Source organism: Triticum urartu, chromosome 6A (assembly GCF_056163025.1).
Source record: "Triticum urartu cultivar PI428250 chromosome 6A, HENAU_Tu73, whole genome shotgun sequence".
NCBI classification, from domain to species: Eukaryota; Viridiplantae; Streptophyta; class Magnoliopsida; order Poales; family Poaceae; genus Triticum; species Triticum urartu.
In genome coordinates this window covers 418,680,435-418,694,899 of record NC_141878.1, presented here as the reverse complement: position 1 = coordinate 418,694,899, position 14,465 = coordinate 418,680,435, and the positions used below count along the sequence as shown (strand labels likewise).

At 44.5% G+C, this 14,465-nt stretch overlaps 2 protein-coding genes across 2 annotated transcripts; one reads left to right on the top strand and one right to left on the bottom strand.

The window, feature by feature from the left end:
- Positions 1-6,141: 6,141 nt before the first annotated feature.
- LOC147965488 (uncharacterized) lies at positions 6,142-7,725 on the bottom strand. Its single transcript, XM_087530480.1, has 4 exons — positions 7,405-7,725; positions 7,049-7,318; positions 6,295-6,488; positions 6,142-6,157 (listed from the first exon to the last, which is right to left on the bottom strand). The coding sequence occupies exons 1-4, from the start codon at positions 7,723-7,725 to the stop codon at positions 6,142-6,144; spliced, it is 801 nt and encodes a 266-aa protein (XP_087386606.1).
- A 1,177-nt stretch (positions 7,726-8,902) lies between these two features.
- LOC147965487 (uncharacterized) lies at positions 8,903-11,432 on the top strand. Its single transcript, XM_087530479.1, has 8 exons — positions 8,903-9,013; positions 9,211-9,729; positions 9,794-9,961; positions 10,021-10,056; positions 10,180-10,269; positions 10,351-10,415; positions 10,489-10,912; positions 11,319-11,432. Exons 1-8 carry the CDS (start codon positions 8,903-8,905, stop codon positions 11,430-11,432), a joined length of 1,527 nt encoding a protein of 508 aa, XP_087386605.1.
- The last annotated feature ends 3,033 nt before the right edge of the window (positions 11,433-14,465 follow it).

The window sequence follows — 14,465 nt, the reverse complement described above, 5'->3', positions numbered from 1 at the left end:
AAAGTAGGGTACTTGCTGATGCTGATTTCAATGACGATGTTTTCTGTCAAGTCTGTGAATCTGTTATCATTTGCAATCTCACCATGATGTTTTGAGCATGTTCTAGTGGTATTTAGCAGTTGCTCAGTAATGATCTTTTGTTAAGGGTGTTTATTACATGCTTTGCATGCTCTTTGATGCATCATATATGTCATGTAGCATATGTTTTCATTGCCATGAACATACCTAAATGATGTTCCAGTTTTCTGTTAACTTCCTGATGCCACGTTGTGAGCTTGTTATTAATTAATCTATGCCTCTTTTGGACATGCTCCAATTACATGAATTGAAGTATGATATGAAACTTTGACCACATGCCAAGTTTGATAATTTTGGACTTCATATGACCTCTGTTCCAAGCTTGCAAACATGCTATGATGATGTTGTTGTTTTACACGCTGAACTGTTACAACATTCAAACTTGTCTTGATGGTTCCCACTAGTCCATGAGCCATATGTGTATGATGCCTTGATGTTATTTGCTCTTTGTTACGATTACTTTTATGCCATGCCATTGAGAATCTATGGGGTTATATGGAGATTCTTAGCAATCATGTTTTGCCATGTTTAACCTGTATTTTAATGCAATGCTTTTTTTGCCATGATCTTGCATTGTAGCCTCACTGTTTCATGCCTCCATCATGTCAAAATGTTATTTCTGCTCACATGTATGCCCAGTTTTTCACTAAGTCATAATCTGTGTTATTAAGTTGCCTTTTGCTTTGCTCTTGTTGGATTAATCCTGATGCCTATGAACCTGAACTTTGATGTTATTTGAAGCATGTAATTTGTACTTTGACTGAATATCAAGTCTGTGGCCATATGTTTCCTGTAGCATGTTGTTTCCTTGATTGCAAAGTGCCTAGTTGCTGTTTGGGCAGTTTGTGTTTGAAACTTGTATGGAGTGTGTGTTGAACCGTTGCTCCGTTTTGAACATGCTCTATATGGAACTTGCTTTGTTTTGCATGTAGTTTAATGTTACCTTGTTCCATCCTTGTTTTGGAGTGTTTGTGATTGTTTTTTACTTGCATTTGCATCAATGCCAAGTTTAACTTGTTTTGCTCATATCTTCTAGGCCGTAGCTCCGATTTAAATGAACTTTGTATGTAACTTGACCAGAAAAACGCGTATATCATCTTGGTGCACTTTAACTTGCTGTTTTACAACTTTAACTTAATGATTTCTTCAGATCTGTACCAATATCGAAATTTGCATATGAGGACTTATCGGAATTGTTATATGTTGTTTCCGACCTCATTTAAACTTGCTTTGATGTGTTGTTCTTGTATGCATCATATCTTGCCATGAGTAGCATCATGTAACCTTGTCATGCATCATACTTGGTTGAGCATCATGTCATGTTTATATGTTGTGTGTTTACCATGTTGTTTGCTTCTTTCCGGTTGTGTTTCCTCTCGATAGTTCCTGTTTCCTTGCGATTGTGAGGATTCCTTCGACTACGTGGGATCGTCTTCTTCATGGACTCGTTCTTCTTCCTAGCGGGATTTCAGGCAAGATGACCGTCACCTTGGATCTCACTACTATCTTTGCTTTGCTAGTTGTCTCGATGCTATCGCTATGTCACGCTACCTACCACTTATTTAACAAGCCTCCCCAAATTGCCATGATAGCCTCTAACCTTTCCCACCATCCTAGCAAACCGTTGTTTGGCTATGTTACCGCTTTGCTCAGCCCCTCTTATAGCATTGCTAGTTGTAGGTGCAGTTGCAGGTTGTTCCATGTTGGGACATGGATATCATGGGATATCACAATACCTCTTATTTAATAATGCATCTATATACTTGGTAAAGGGTGGAAGGCTCGGCCTTTTGCCTGGTGTTTTGTTTCACTCTTGCCGCCTTAGTTTCTGTCATACCGGTGTTATGTTCCTTGATTTTTGCGTCCCTAACACGGTGAGGGTTTATGGGCCCCTCTTTACAGTTCGCTTTGAATAAAACTCTTCCAGCAAGGCCCAACCTTGGTTTTACCATTTGCCTAATAATAACTAAAACTTGCATAGGGACTTTCCGGACCCCGAGGACTTAATCAAGCCCCCGGGCCAGTGCTCCTCATGAGTGTTGGTCCAAAACGACAGTAGCTGGGGCCACCAATGGGTGTGCCAGCCGGAAACATAGCCAATCCGATCATGGCCTGAGACGAGATATGCGCAGCTACTATCAGGGTGTCGACACGTGGGGAGGTCTTGCTGGACTAGTTTTACCATTGTCGAATTGTCTTGTGCACCGGGATTCCGAGCCTGGTCGGAGGGTCCCACGATGGAGGATTGTCTCCGCGGATCGTAAGCTTGTCATGGGCTAAGTTGGGACACTCGTGAAGGGTTTAAACTTTCGAGAGCCGTGCCTGCGGTTATGTGGTAGATGGGAATTTGTTAATATCCGGTTGTAGTGACCTTGAAGTAAAGTCAATTAAAATACACGAACCGCGTGCGTAACCGTGACTGTCTCTTTCCAGGGAAGTTCGAGAGGAGAACACGTTTGGGTTATGTTTGAACATAAGTAGTTCAGGGTCACTTATTGATCATTACTAATTTGCGACCGTTTGCATAGTTTCTCATCTCACTCTTGTACTCGTAAGTTAGCCACCATACTTGCTTAGTCGCTGCTGCAACCTCACCACTTATCCTTTCCTACCCATTAAGCTTTGCTAGTCTTGATACCCATGGTAATGGGATTGCTGAGTCCTTGTGGCTCACAGATTACTACAACAACAGTTGCAGGTGCAGGTAATGCGATGATCATGATGCGAGAGAAAGGTTTACTTGTTTTGGAGTTCTTCTTCTGCTTCTCCTTCGTTCAGGGGATAGGTTCCTGGTCGGCAGCCTGGGCTAGCAGGGTGGATGTCGTTTGAGTTTCTGTTTGTGTTTCATCTGTAGTCGGATGTTCTTCTCATGTATGATATATTGATGTATTCTTGTGCCATTTGTATGCCTCTTTGTATGTATCCCCAACTATTATGTAATGGTACGATTTAATGATATCCACCTTGCAAAAGTGTGTTAATATGCGGTTCTATCCTTGGTGGGACCTTCGAGTTCCTTTAGGATAGAGTCGCATATTGGGCATGATAAGTTGGTATCAAAGCCTCGACCGACCATAGGAGCCCCCCTTGATTGTCCATAGTTGGTCGTTGTCGAGTCTAGAAGAAAACTTTTTCGAAGTCTAGTTATATCGGGGAGTAGGAATTCTTTTACTCCTCAGCCCCTTCGTTGCTCTAGTGAGAAATCTTGACGTAGGTGTTTTAAATTACTCCTCTTCCCCTTCAAATTTTTTTAGGATTAGGCAGTTAGTTTTCGTTTGTTGTGAGGCCAGCTCTTTTCATCCGGCGCACTTCTCTTCGAGTCATTCGATCCTTGTCATCTTTTATGAGATCAATCCTTAGTTCTTTTCTTAGATGGGGAAGCAATGCCGTTTGAAGATAAACAATGTCGTCTCAAGTTGTTTTCTTTTTCCCACACGCCCACCCTTTCTTCTCAGAGCCGGATCCCGTAATCGAGTATCCATCCTACTCGTGTGAAGCCTTTGCATTCTTTCCTCAATTATTTCAACCGGTGCTTTTCTCTTCAAGTTATTCGTCGGTTCCCCATTCCAAGTTGCGGAGCCATCGCAACTAGGAAGCTTAAAGGGGTTAACGGGACAAGGGACACGAGAGAGGTTTTATACTATTTTGGCCCCTTACGGTGAAGGAAAGGCCTACGTCTAGTTGGGTTGGTATTACTGAGGTTTCGATAACCAGGGAGCGAGATACGCTATGCCCGGCTCTCGATGAGATGTTTCTTGCCTTAAGCCGCCAGCGGGTCGCCCCCTTATATACACGGGTTGACGCCCTACGACCTACAGAGTCCCGGCCGGCTCATAAACAGTGTCCGGCTCGGTGACTAGTTAATTCTACCTTATGATACAAGTCATGACATTACGGCGGTTTACCACTACGGGCCTTAAGTCGCCTGTGGGCTTTAGAACCTTTACTGAACCGCCATCTTCATGTTTGAGCTTGGGCTTCATATGATGAATCCTCTTTGCGTAACCCGGCCCCTCCTGGGCGGCTTACACAAATAGTTATATCTCCAACATTAGGCCCCTGTTTGATTTGAACTGGTTCATGTCAATCTTAAAATACCTTAAGAAAAATCCTTCTGTCTTTTGTCTGTGCAAAGGCTATAACCCGCCGTGCCGTCATCTTCTAGATCCGTGATAACCCACCATGACGTCATCTTCCATTAAATTCATATTTTACTCTGTCATATCTTTAACGGATCTTTGCCTTTACTGACCATTCCAAAAACCGAGGCGTCGGAGTCGTTGGATAATGATGCTCAGCCTCCTCGTTTCTCGCACCATCTCAGTCAGCCTTTCCTTATAAATAGGCACGACCTAGGTCTTTTCATTCTCCCCCTTCAGTCATCTTCCTCCTCTCGCTGTTTCTCTGCCGCTCGAGCTCCGTCACCATCGCCGCAGATCTCCTCCTCTTCAACTCAGGCCACTGCATCCACCTGACTTGACCAGAGAAACGCGACGAACCTCTACAGTAGCTCTGCATCTGTAAGTCCCCTCTTTCCTGCATCTCAGATCCGCATTAAAAAAAATTCGAGCTCGTCGGTGTTCATCGCCGTCCGTCATGAACCCTTGGTAGATTTCACCTCCGACGCCCTTTTCTGATCTTAAGATAATATAAAACTGCTGTGGTAACTGTTTCGCATCCATTTCAAATGCAAATAGATCTCTTTCCTTTGTACAGAGGCTTCATTCGAGCTTATGGACTTATCTATGCTAGCTTTAGGTCTAGAATTTTTCTTTTCAGAACGACCGTTTGATCCAAAATAATAACTGCAACTTGCGAAACCTGTTTGTTCCATACTTAGGCCCAGTTCTTTTCACACAGGATTCTGCAGAATCAAGATTTTGGAAAATTCTCGCAGAATCTGCTTCTCCCAGAATCTATTGCCGAGTTCTTTTCTGGGATTGTAGGTTGAGATTCTGGAAAGAGTTGTGTGTTGAAATGTCTGTAGTACCCTTAGACAGAAAATGTTTGATGAATTTATTAACACCTTGTTGTTTCTAACAGTATCTAGTCGAATATGAGTATGAAAGTGATTTACGAATGTCATAAAAAGTTCTAAATATTACATTTAGAATGGATTTAAAGATTTGTTCATTACAAAAGTGGATGAACTAAAAAATGGATAATCTCAAGGTACGAGACTAGCAGCAATCGCCTCGCGTACTGCGTTCATGGTATCATCATCTTCTGGTGGTAGAGAATTGGCACCTGTAAACGGCAATGGAGGTTGCACATATGCATCATTGTCGAACTTGTCAAAATGCTCATCACGTAACTTGCTATCACGAATCCAATTGTGGAGACACATGCATGCAGTGACAATCATCTTTTGGGTCTCCGGTCTGTACCGAGGTATGCCTCCATCTCCAAGAATTCGCCATTTCATCTTGAGGACACCAAATGTTCTTTCGATGACATTTCGCAAAGAAGAATGTCGATGGTTGAATGTCTCATATCTCCCAACTGGTGGGTGCTGTTGGAAATCTGGTACATGGTATCGTTGCCCTTTGTATGGAGATAGATATCCAACCCTGTTTGGATATCCGGAGTCGACAAGATAATATTTATCTACAGTATAACATCAACAAAAGAAATTAGAAATGTACAACATACCATCATGTATATAACAATATGGATACATGCAAGATGTTACCTGTGGGGGGTTGAGGAAAGTGATCATAACGAACTATGGCATCGCTCCATACACGTGTGTCATGAACAGATCCGGGCCATCCGGGAACAACAAACGTGAACCTCATATCAAAATCACACATTGCCATAACATTTTCACTTGTGTAACCTTTCCTATTCCTGTGTTGGGGCTCCAACTCCTTAGGCACAATCACCTTAATGTGTGTTCCATCAATGGTTCCAATAGCATGTTGAAAATGAGGCCAAAACTTTGTTTTTCTAAGTACTGGGTGTGGTTCAGAGAAAGTTGGATCAATTGGTCTTATGTAATCACCGGCCATGCGGTCTACACACTCCAAAACCTCGTGGAATTTTTTATTAATGACAGAACGACTATGTGCAAACCGATCTGCGACATTATCAGTTGTCTGACATGTACCCACAGTCCATAAAAATTGTTCCAATGCTTCTTTGGATGAAATGTTGGAAGTTGACTCAAGCCCATACTTCTGAACTAACAGATCATGCAATGTGCAAAACACTGACCTCCTCATTCTGAACATAGCATAGAAAGATTTTGCATCTTTCTCCTTCTCTTCTACCCATTGGAGGCCTGTAACAAGATGTAACTTTCTTGGTGCGTACGGCAGTGTCACACTTGACGACGCCACATCCAGAGCAAATGCAATCATGGCCGCCTCAAATTCCTTTTCTTCTTGTTTCTTTCTGGATTTATCCATCTGCCACAACAATATGCACATAGTGTAATATTAGATACAACACAGTTCAGATAACAGTACATCTCCAATGCAAATAGCTTAGTTCACAAAAGTACACGTCCAAAGCAAGTAGCTTAGCTCACAACATTACAAGTAAATAGTCTGGTAGAAAGCAATTAAAACATAGGTGTTCTACTTATTATTGAGCTCCCACATCCTCCTTATCCATCCAAGCCTTGCAACAGATTCATGAGCCGTGAAAGTGGAGAAAACATCACGATATTTCTTTTCCATGAAAAGAAATGTAGCATAGAAATGCTCATCACTTCCTGGTTTTGCACCATCCGCTTCCACCATGGCCATCATTTGTTTAATCTCTTGCCTTGTTGGATCCACACTCTCCTCTACATCCCTCTTCTCTGTATCCCTCCTCTCCCTTGACCTTTCCTCTTCATCCCTCTTCTCCCTTGCCCTCTCCCCTACATCCCTCTTCTCCCTTGCAATCTCCTCTGCATCCCTCTTGTCTCTTGCACCAAAGATGTCCACCATGCGTACAAAAGCCTCATTTTTAGCATTCTCACTTGCCACTTGTCATTCATCTTTGGACTTGGCGAATAAGGACACGCCCTCTTCTTCCCAGCCTTGCCTCGATTTTGAACAGGGGTAACTTGGCCTTCATGACTATCACACCCTGAGTCATCCTCCAAACTGATTCGAGAGGGATCACCTTGACACGAGGGAGTTAGCACCCTCGCATGCTCATTTGTGACACAAGTAATATCGAAAACCTCTGACATTTTTTCCTCCTCCGCTAGTGGAGCATAGCGAAACTTGGCAGCTTCTGGATGTGCCTGTAATCATATAGCACCACAGGTTAATATCAAAAAATAAAGCAACATGACTTGTTATTTAAGAAATTACATGACGACAACAATACCTTTATCTCCAATGCCCACCACTCATTTGTAGCTGCAATAGTGTGTGTATGCTCACCTCTTCCTAAGCCAGATGCTTGCTGGATCAATGTCTTCCATGTGTTGTACTCGCTTCTACATACACCCCACCTATTTTTGATTTGCCGGGTCGAATAGTTTCTTCCAGAGCGTTCGTTGAACTTTTTATGCAAATTAGCTTGTCCTATGTCCGACAAATAACCACCGTTGCGGTTATTTGCTCGAACCTCCTCTATGCACGCATTCATAAAAATTGTATGAGCAGCACTGTCCCAATTTGCTTTGGGTTCTTTGACTTTCTCCATCTACCATTACCATTCATCATTAGCACATTAGCATTCTACCATTATCATTCTACCATAAAAATCAATGTACAGTAGCAATAGCACCAATACAACCAGACATCCATACAGTAGCAAGTAGCAAATACCATTGTAGCATTGACAGTAGCACACACAAAAAAATTAGCACCATCCATCCATCTACCAGCATCAGCAATCAATCCATCCATCTATCCATCAGCAATCAATCCATCGATCTGTCTACTATCCATAGCATAAGAAAAAAGAAGAACAGAGACAGGGAAGGATGCCTCACTGCGGGTGTGGTCTGCTCCTCACGTGGGCTGCTCGTGGCCGTCGAGGTGGAGCGCCGGTGGCCGTCGAGGTGCAGCGCCGGTGGTCGTCGAGGTGCAGCGCCGGTGGCCGTCAGTGTTGGCGGAGATACGGCAGAGGGGAGGACGAGCAGGGAAGGAAGAGGGGCGGCGGAGGGAGATAAGGCGGGCGGCGGCGGCGACAAGGGCTAGGCGGGCGGCGGCAAGGGCCAGGCGGCGGCGGCAAGGGCCAGGCGGCGGCGGCAAACCCTAGCCCTCGCAAATAGGGTGGCTGAGCGTTTTCCCCTGATGTGAACAGGGGCGGTCGAGCGAAGAGCTCGAGCGTTTTCTCTCCAACGCGTGGATGGGCTAGTGGCATTATGGGCGTAATTTCTCCATGGGATAGGGGTATTCCTATATTATGAAACGTTTTCAGTGGTGGGACTTGCCAAAATCTCAGGATTCTGGGAAAATCTAGCTTTCTGGCTGCTTTTGGATTGCACTAGGATTCTATAGAATCCTCTCCAGATTTTGGAAGTCAAAACAAGTTCTTTTGGCTCCAGATTTTCCAGACCAAAATTCTCCACAATCTGCTCAAAAGAACTGGGCCTTAGTCAAAAAATTGCATCTGTTAGATCTGTTTAACCACGGTAGTCCGTATGGCCAGTTTAAGAAGACCACAATGATCGCCCGCCTTGCTTGCTCCTGGCGGTTTTGAAATACCTTAACTGCTTCTGATACCCGTAGCGGCTTAAATATCAAAACACAATTAGCCATATGTCATTAGGCCCCTTCTTAAGCCGCCATCTTGAATAAACTTAAAAAATGTTCTCTTCCGGTTTAAGCTGAACTGGGAAAATTTTATCTTGTCATAGGCTTCCATTTACATTATGGCACCCAAAGCTCACAAAGCTCCTGTGACATGTAACTGGGTCAAGTCCACTATTACTGAAAGCACATTGTCTGAATTCGTGAAGACTGGCTATCTGCCCAAGAAGGAGGTCATGTCTTATCGTGCTCCTAACCCATCAGAGGAGAAACCTCAAGGGATGTTTGGCAATTTGTTGACCTCAGACCTCAAGACATTGGGCCCAACTCCATGTCAAATATTTGCAACTTCCAAGTCTTATGCGAGGTGTACCTTGGAGAAGAGCCCAACTTACTTTTGTCCAGAGAGTTTTTTTACTTAAACCGGCAGAATGAACGTGCCAACGGGCCCAGTCTGGAACTTGGCGGCATCTCAATTCAGCGGCGGAGAGACTGCCTTTTCCCATACTCTAAACTGCCAAGCCACCCAAACGATTGGAATCAGACGTGGTTCTATTGCCAGGACAATTCCCCGGCTGATGAGAACCCGCTGGCCGGCTTTCGCGCTCTGCGCCTTGAATCCAACCACCCGCTGCCGGACAAGTTATCTGTTGTTGAACATCTTCCACTCGCTCCCACCATTAAGAAAATAAAAGCTCTCTTGGGGAACGGCTTAGATGGCATTGATTTAGTCCGAGTCTGGATCTCCTGGTGGGTGATTCCGTTAAGCCACCGCCCCGGCTTAATGTGCACTTACTCGGGCGAAAAAGATGACCCACTGCGTCATAGTCCTGACAACTTACCAGATGATATGGTTGAAGCTATGACCCAATCTTTGTTGAAAGAGGGCTCAGTGGTCAGTAATGCCTTTGGCTTACTTCCTTTCTGCAAGAATAACCCGGCTCCTGCAGTAAGTCATCCATCTCAACAATTATACCCTGCTTTTACTCATAGCCCTTTATCATTATTCATAGGCAAATGACAATTTATGGAAGGTAAAATATGACCATGAAGCTGCCAAACAAGCCAGAGCAGCGAAGAGGGCCGAGAGGAAAGCCGCCAAGACAGGAATGCAGAGGAAGAAGAAGCCAAGTACTTCAGATTTATTTAAACTAGATGACACTGATGACGATGAAGAAGAGGTACTCCTTAACTCCCCTGACTCCTTTACCATTATCTTATTGACATTAATTCCTTTCAGGAGGACACAGGAAACAGCCAAGAAGTTGAGGAAGAGGTAACTATAATTTCCTCTGACTCCGAGCCTTTGCCGCAGCAGAAAGTCCGAAGAGTGACCCAGAAAGTAAGATTTTCACATCCTTTAGCTTACCAAGATCCTCAATTTCTTTTGAAGCGGCAGATTCATGAGAGCCGGAGGCAGACCCGGACTAGCAAAGACGCGGAACTCTCCTCCGGCTTACCTGATGTAACAAGGAAGCGCCGTGCTGAGGTTATCTCCGGTTTACGCTCTTCTTTACCTTTGACGGGTTTAATTCGTCAACCCCTCAATTCATCTGACTCAAACTATCAGGATACTTCACCTACCTCTGGAGAATCCATGCAATCCAACATGCCGGCTTTCAAGATTGCTCCAGGGTAATGTCAACTTGTTTACCTTTATGCTTCTTTTACTCATGTTTTTGTACTAACCCTCCTGACTTGTCCATAGCGTACAAGTAAAGGCCAGTAAGAGGGCAAAGAAAAATAAGCCGTCCAAAGAGCCAGTTGTGACTGAACCGGAGCTCGAAATAGCTACTCCTGATATCTCTGCTCACGAGCCGCCGCCTAAACCATCTCACGACGTTCCAGCACCTACCTCTGACCCTCCTACTGAACAAGCTCTCGATGGCTCTGATAACCCAGAGATTCCTAGCCCGGCCAAGGCAGATGACCCGGAAGTCGAGATTACTAAGACTCAATTCATTGAACCGGGAAGACCCACCGTACTGGCCAAGTGCTCTACCACGGAAGAATTCTTGGAATGCCGCAAAGCCAAACTGGACATCACAGATTATACTCAGCTGAGCATTGGAGAGATTATCTTTGGCTACATAAGACAAGTGCACAGTAGTCGTGACCTGGAGATTGACATGGTGAAACGGATCCATAAAAATCTGAGGTATAATTTATGCTACTTTGCCTTATTCATACTCACTGTACCAGCCCCCAAGTCTATTGCTTATAAGAAAATATGATGTAGACTTAGAATCTTCTTATCACTGCTTGTCAAACGCCCGGCTTGTCTCGAAGGCCGGCTTTAGAATAAGATATTTAAACTGGTGCAGCATAATACTTTGAACTTGCAATATGCATTAGCCCCCAAGTGCCAAGTATCTTTGCTTGCAAAGTGCTTGGGACTTAATTTCCGTGAACCGCCGCAGTAAGTCAAAGCTCTTCGGCATACATTAGCCCCCAAGTGTCAAGTATCTTTGCTTGCAAAGTGCTTGGGACTTAATGGTAACTTATAATAATCCTGACTGTAACCCGGCAATGATGCAGGCGACCATAAGTCAATTTGAGTCGGAGATTGCTGATCTGAAGAGTTGCTTGAAAGCTCAAGAGACTGAAATCCAAAAGGCCAACTCCAAGTTTGAGTTCAGCATATCTGAATAAGAAAAATTGAAGAAATGCTATGAAGCAGATAAGAAAATATGGGCTGATGAAAAGGCCTCTTGGTCACCCGGGCAGAGAAAGCTGAGGTGTCACTTGCAGAAGCAACTACCGAGTTATCCGGCTTGAAGCGCCATATATCTCAGACGGTCTCAGCAATCTTTGGTAAGCTACTTCTGCAAACGTTAAATATTGCAAATCTTTTTCCGATGAGTATCTTAATTGTCACCTCCGGCTCACCTAATGTTTGTTAATGGAGGCCCTAGGAGCGCAAACCTTAACCAGAACAAGTTGATCAAGCTAAAGGCGGTTTATACTCTGGTGGAACAACTCTACACCGGGTCACAACGTGCTTTGGCCATTGTGGCTTTGTCAAATGACGTTCCCCATCTCCTGGCTGACATGTTAAAGCTGCTCGCTATGCTACCTCAACGGGTCCAAGAGCTAAGGCGGGCGTCTACAAGAGCCGGAGCCATAGCCGCATTGAGACAGACCAAGGCATGGATACCAGAACTAGACCCGGCTGATATCGCCCTTGGATATCCAAGCTTGAAGGAGGATGGTACCTTATTTGATGAGAAGGAGTTTACCGCTTGCGTGAAGGAAATACGCCATGTGGCCACTCTTATTGGGAATGACACTGACCTTACTAAGTACCAGCCGGGTTATGACAGCGAGAATCGGAGACTCCCAACGCCACACTATGATGCAGTCAGCCTGATCTCTCCAAATCGTAAGCATACCTTCGCCCCTGAAGTCGATCCAGCCGGGTTAATTGATGATGAAGCTGAATTTGCAGCTTTGAGTGGCATTGACTGGTCATCATCAACCTTCCAGGATAGGGCAGCCGACGGAGGAGCAGAGAAGGATAACCCAGAAGCCTCAGGTCAACCAAACGAGTGAACTATCAGGCGTCGTATGTCTATGCTTTGTGGAAAAAACAATGATTCATTATCCAGACTCAGGGATTCATGTAATAGGGTAGATAAAACACATAATTTTGTCATGCCTTCGCGCATGTTTTGAGGCGCTTAACAATTTCTTAAGTCGTTGTCGTTATACCGGTTTATACTGGTCTTCTGCTTCCTTTATGTTAAAAGAAAATGCTTGCATTGCCCTGCATATAGAACAAACACAAGTCCCTTGGCGGCTTATCGCATCGGAGGTCATATAATGTATTGATAACCCGGAGTGTGAACCAAAAAAATTATATAAAGACCGGTTTGCAATTATACCTGTTTAGACATAATCATAACAGCATACCTGTGATCCTTTTGGTGATCTTGCTGGCTTATGTGACCCAAATAATGAGGGTAAGCTTTAACTCCTGAAACTTGGCACATATGATGTTTGATATGCGCTAACACTTTATTTAAATTGGTGAACAAAAACCACCCCATAAGTGCTTTCAAAAGGATCTCAAGGTAGTCAAATAATTATACTTACAAAGTATCATGAGAAATAAACAAAATTCAAAGGCTTCTGATTCGAATACGATCAGTGAACCGTTCCTAAGGGGTTAAGCTAAGATTCGGATACGATCATATAGCCCCCAGTGGCTTTGGCGATGCCGATCAAGTGGGTATCGACAAATATGTTCTCTTTGGTTTGAATACGACCTATGTTTGAACAGGAAGCCCCCAAGTGACCATAAGAGTTGTTTAATGACGCTGATTCGAATACGATCCACGTCAGACCCAAAGGGGTTAAGCTATGATTCAGATATGATCAGGAAGCCGCCAAGTGGGTTTGGTAGTATGCCGATCAAGAGGGTATCGACAGCTATGTTCTCTTTGGTTCGAATACGACCTATGTTTGAACAGGAAGCCCCCAAGTGATCCTGGCTAGATTCAGATATGATCATAAGCCGTACCAAGTGGAAAGGCAGATTCAAATATGATCCACTCCTTGTTGGTTGTTTCAACGTCATGACAAGGAAAACATGTAAACTTTTGAAGAAGAAAAGGACAGAGGTCCTGCTTTATTGCTTTCATAATATATACATCGTCAAAATGTGTACATCCTGAGAGCCGGTGGCTCAGGTATAGTAAGGCCGAAGATGAGCGATATTCCATGGCCGGCGGGTCTCCTCCCCCGACTTATGTGAGTCTTTGTGCTCTCGAACATCGATGAGGTAATATGACCCGTTGTTCAGGTTCTTGCTGACCACAAAGGGTCCTTCCCAAGGATGGGATAGCTTGTGCATATCGGATTGATCCTGGATGAGCCGGAGCACTAAGTCACCTTCCTGAAAGGTTCTCGATCTAACCCGGCGGCTATGATAGCGGCGTAGGTCTTGCTGGTAAATCGCTGAGTGGGCTATTGCCAAGTCTCTCTCTTCATCCAATAAGTCAAGCGCATCCTAACGAGTTTGTTCACTATCAGCTTCAACGTAGGCTGCCACTCGGGGCGAGTCATGACGGATGTCACTTGGCAGGACCGCCTCTGCTCCGTAAACCATGAAGAAAGGTGTATAACCTGTAGACCTGTTAGGTGTAGTGTTGATGCTCCAAATCACAGAGGGTAACTCCTCCACCCAACAACCCGGCGTCCACTGTAAGGGGACCAAGAGCCGGGGTTTTATACCTTTCAAGATCTCCTGATTGGCTCTCTCTGCTTGACCATTGGATTGAGGATGAGCTACTGCCGAAACGTCAAGCCGGATATGTTCTCGTTGACAGAACTCTTCCATAGCACCTTTGGAGACATTGGTGCCATTATCAGTTATGATGTTGTGCGGCAAACCAAAACGAAAAATCACCTTTTTCATGAACTGAACCGCCATGGGTGCATCACACTTACTGACTGGCTCTGCCTCAACCCACTTTGTAAATTTATCAACCGCCACCAGGAGGTGTGTCTTTTTATCCTTAGACCTCTTGAAAGGTCCAACCATGTCAAGCCCCCAGACCTCAAATGGCCAAGTAGTTGGAATCATCCTCAACTCTTGAGTCGGCACATGAGCTCGTCGTGAGAATTTTTGACACCCGTCACATTTACTGACCAGATCTTCCGCATCTGCATGAGCCGTCAGCC

What these genes read in the sequence shown, in the direction of transcription:
- LOC147965488 (XM_087530480.1), bottom strand. Translation starts at nt 7,725, where the DNA reads ATGGAGAAAGTCAAAGAACCCAAAGCAAATTGGGACAGTGCTGCTCAT. An exon ending in GGTGGGCATTGGAGATAAAG is followed by an intron (nt 7,319 to 7,404) that starts GTATTGTTGTCG and finishes ATATGATTACAG; the next exon opens with GCACATCCAGAAGCTGCCAA. An exon ending in AGATGAATGACAAGTGGCAA is followed by an intron (nt 6,489 to 7,048) that starts GTGAGAATGCTA and finishes TTGTTGTGGCAG; the next exon opens with ATGGATAAATCCAGAAAGAA.
- LOC147965487 (XM_087530479.1), top strand. Translation starts at nt 8,903, where the DNA reads ATGGCACCCAAAGCTCACAAAGCTCCTGTGACATGTAACTGGGTCAAG. An exon ending in GCCAAGAAGTTGAGGAAGAG is followed by an intron (nt 10,057 to 10,179) that starts GTAACTATAATT and finishes TTGAAGCGGCAG; the next exon opens with ATTCATGAGAGCCGGAGGCA. An exon ending in GTGACCTGGAGATTGACATG is followed by an intron (nt 10,913 to 11,318) that starts GTGAAACGGATC and finishes GCAATGATGCAG; the next exon opens with GCGACCATAAGTCAATTTGA.